The sequence below is a fragment of the Aphanomyces astaci genome, assembly GCF_000520075.1.
Source record: "Aphanomyces astaci strain APO3 unplaced genomic scaffold supercont1.678, whole genome shotgun sequence".
Classification (NCBI taxonomy): Eukaryota; Oomycota; class Saprolegniomycetes; order Saprolegniales; family Verrucalvaceae; genus Aphanomyces; species Aphanomyces astaci.
The window spans coordinates 1-1,719 of record NW_009798941.1 but is presented as its reverse complement, the minus strand read 5'-3'; the positions used below and the strand labels follow the sequence as shown (position 1 = coordinate 1,719).

Here is a 1,719-nt window from a genome sequence, read left to right as displayed (position 1 = left end):
CTTCGCATGCGACTGGTCGTTTCGGGCCAAACGATTGAAGTGGCCAACGACCCGCTCATTGGGTCGTTCTTCAAGGACTTGCCCACGCAGTACTACAAACTCACGGACGCCCGTCAATTGGGCTACTCGTTTGATATTAAGGGACTGCTGGGGGACATGTACACCACATGCGGAAGCAGTAGTAGCTCCACCGGTGGCATCGAGAGCGTTCAAGAAGTGAGCCATGCCAACGTGACCATTGACCACGTTGTCGAGCCAGTCGTGCTGGCCGAAAACCAAAACGTGCTGGCGTTCGAAGACGCCGTCCTCACCCAAGCCGACAGCCAAGGACTGACCACGGACGAAGCGTACTTGGAGGTGCAAAAGATGAACTTGTTGCTGCAGGAGAATTGCATGCCGGGCTCCGTCGCGGACTTTACGCCAGAGTTCAAAGCCGAGTGGCATATCACAGGATCGTCCAAGTCGTTTGCCCTGTTGCAGGGCATCAAAAGTGGGACCAATCCCGTCCGCATCGAGCACTGGCAAGACATCCTCTTCAAGTACTACGACTGTCGCGGAGATGTTAAGCAAGTTGCGTAGAATGATGACCAGGGCAGTATATTTGGATTCTCAATTTGATTTACACGAACGTTTCGTTTGTGGTTGGTTAATCGTGACTCTACCCCACCCAAAAACAGTTTGCTACTCCAGCAAAGATAGCCGTGAAGGGGGCGCCCATTTCACGAGTGCAGTGTTTGGTACTTGAATGAATTATTACCCTAACGTTGCATGATGCTTCTACCCCACCCACGAACATTAGGCAGCTTAGACACCCATATAATACCTATTCCTGGGGCTATTTTGCATCGCCAGTGCTCAGTTATCATTAACAACAGTCAGTGAAAGCATAAATCACCGAACGGAATTGTGAGTACCAGGTCGGCCGATTTGATGGCAGCACGTACACTGACGCTTTGATCTTGCATTGCCGCACTGGCATGTAAATCAACCACCTCACACTTGGCGCCACAACGCCCAAAGACATGCACGATTGAAGCAATATTCTATGACATGGTGCCTGGAATATGAGTGTCTAGGCCACTTCACCTAACGTTCCCGTCTACACAGTAACGTTCCTGTACTTTACAGTTAACCCATGTAGTAACTAAAAGTACACCATGAATGGCGATGGTGCAATTCATAGCTGAATTTGAATCCCATGAGGAGCTAGCTGTAGCACTACTTAATTGGGAGAGATGAAACATATCCAAATGTTCTTGTGAGGGTATAGTTGGTGGAGCACTCGCGTAAAAGCCCGTCGTCGGGGCCAGATATCATGTGTAAGCCATTTCCCCCTCCACCGAAATATATGGTACATTCATAGTTTTTGGTGGAGCTGACGTCCATATGTGCGTAGTATGCAAGTACCAAACATAGATAAACAAAACAGCAACCAACGACACCACATGGCAACCAACCACACCACATGACTGTGAATACACCCACTCAGAGCTCGGTCGTCCAAATTTCCAAGTCTTGCATTGTTCATCTTACCATCGCCAACGCGCCATGGTCCTTTCCACTCGCACCTGCATCGTTGCGGCGCTTTCGGTTCTGGCGGCCGTACAAACCCTCGCCCAAACATGCCCCGTACTAGTTGATGTCGACTTGGTTGGCCACGACATTGCTTCCACCGACCAAACGGATCCAGGACAGTGTTGCAGTGACTGTAAAGCCACC

The 1,719-nt window shown here is 50.0% G+C and overlaps 1 protein-coding gene across 1 annotated transcript; it reads left to right on the top strand.

Moving 5' to 3' along the window:
• Nucleotides 1-6: 6 nt before the first annotated feature.
• Nucleotides 7-579, top strand: H257_19485 (hypothetical protein; the record flags this gene model as incomplete). Its single annotated transcript, XM_009848626.1, has 1 exon — nt 7-579. One exon carries the CDS (start codon nt 7-9, stop codon nt 577-579), a length of 573 nt encoding a protein of 190 aa, XP_009846928.1.
• Between the last annotated feature and the right edge of the window lie 1,140 nt (nt 580-1,719).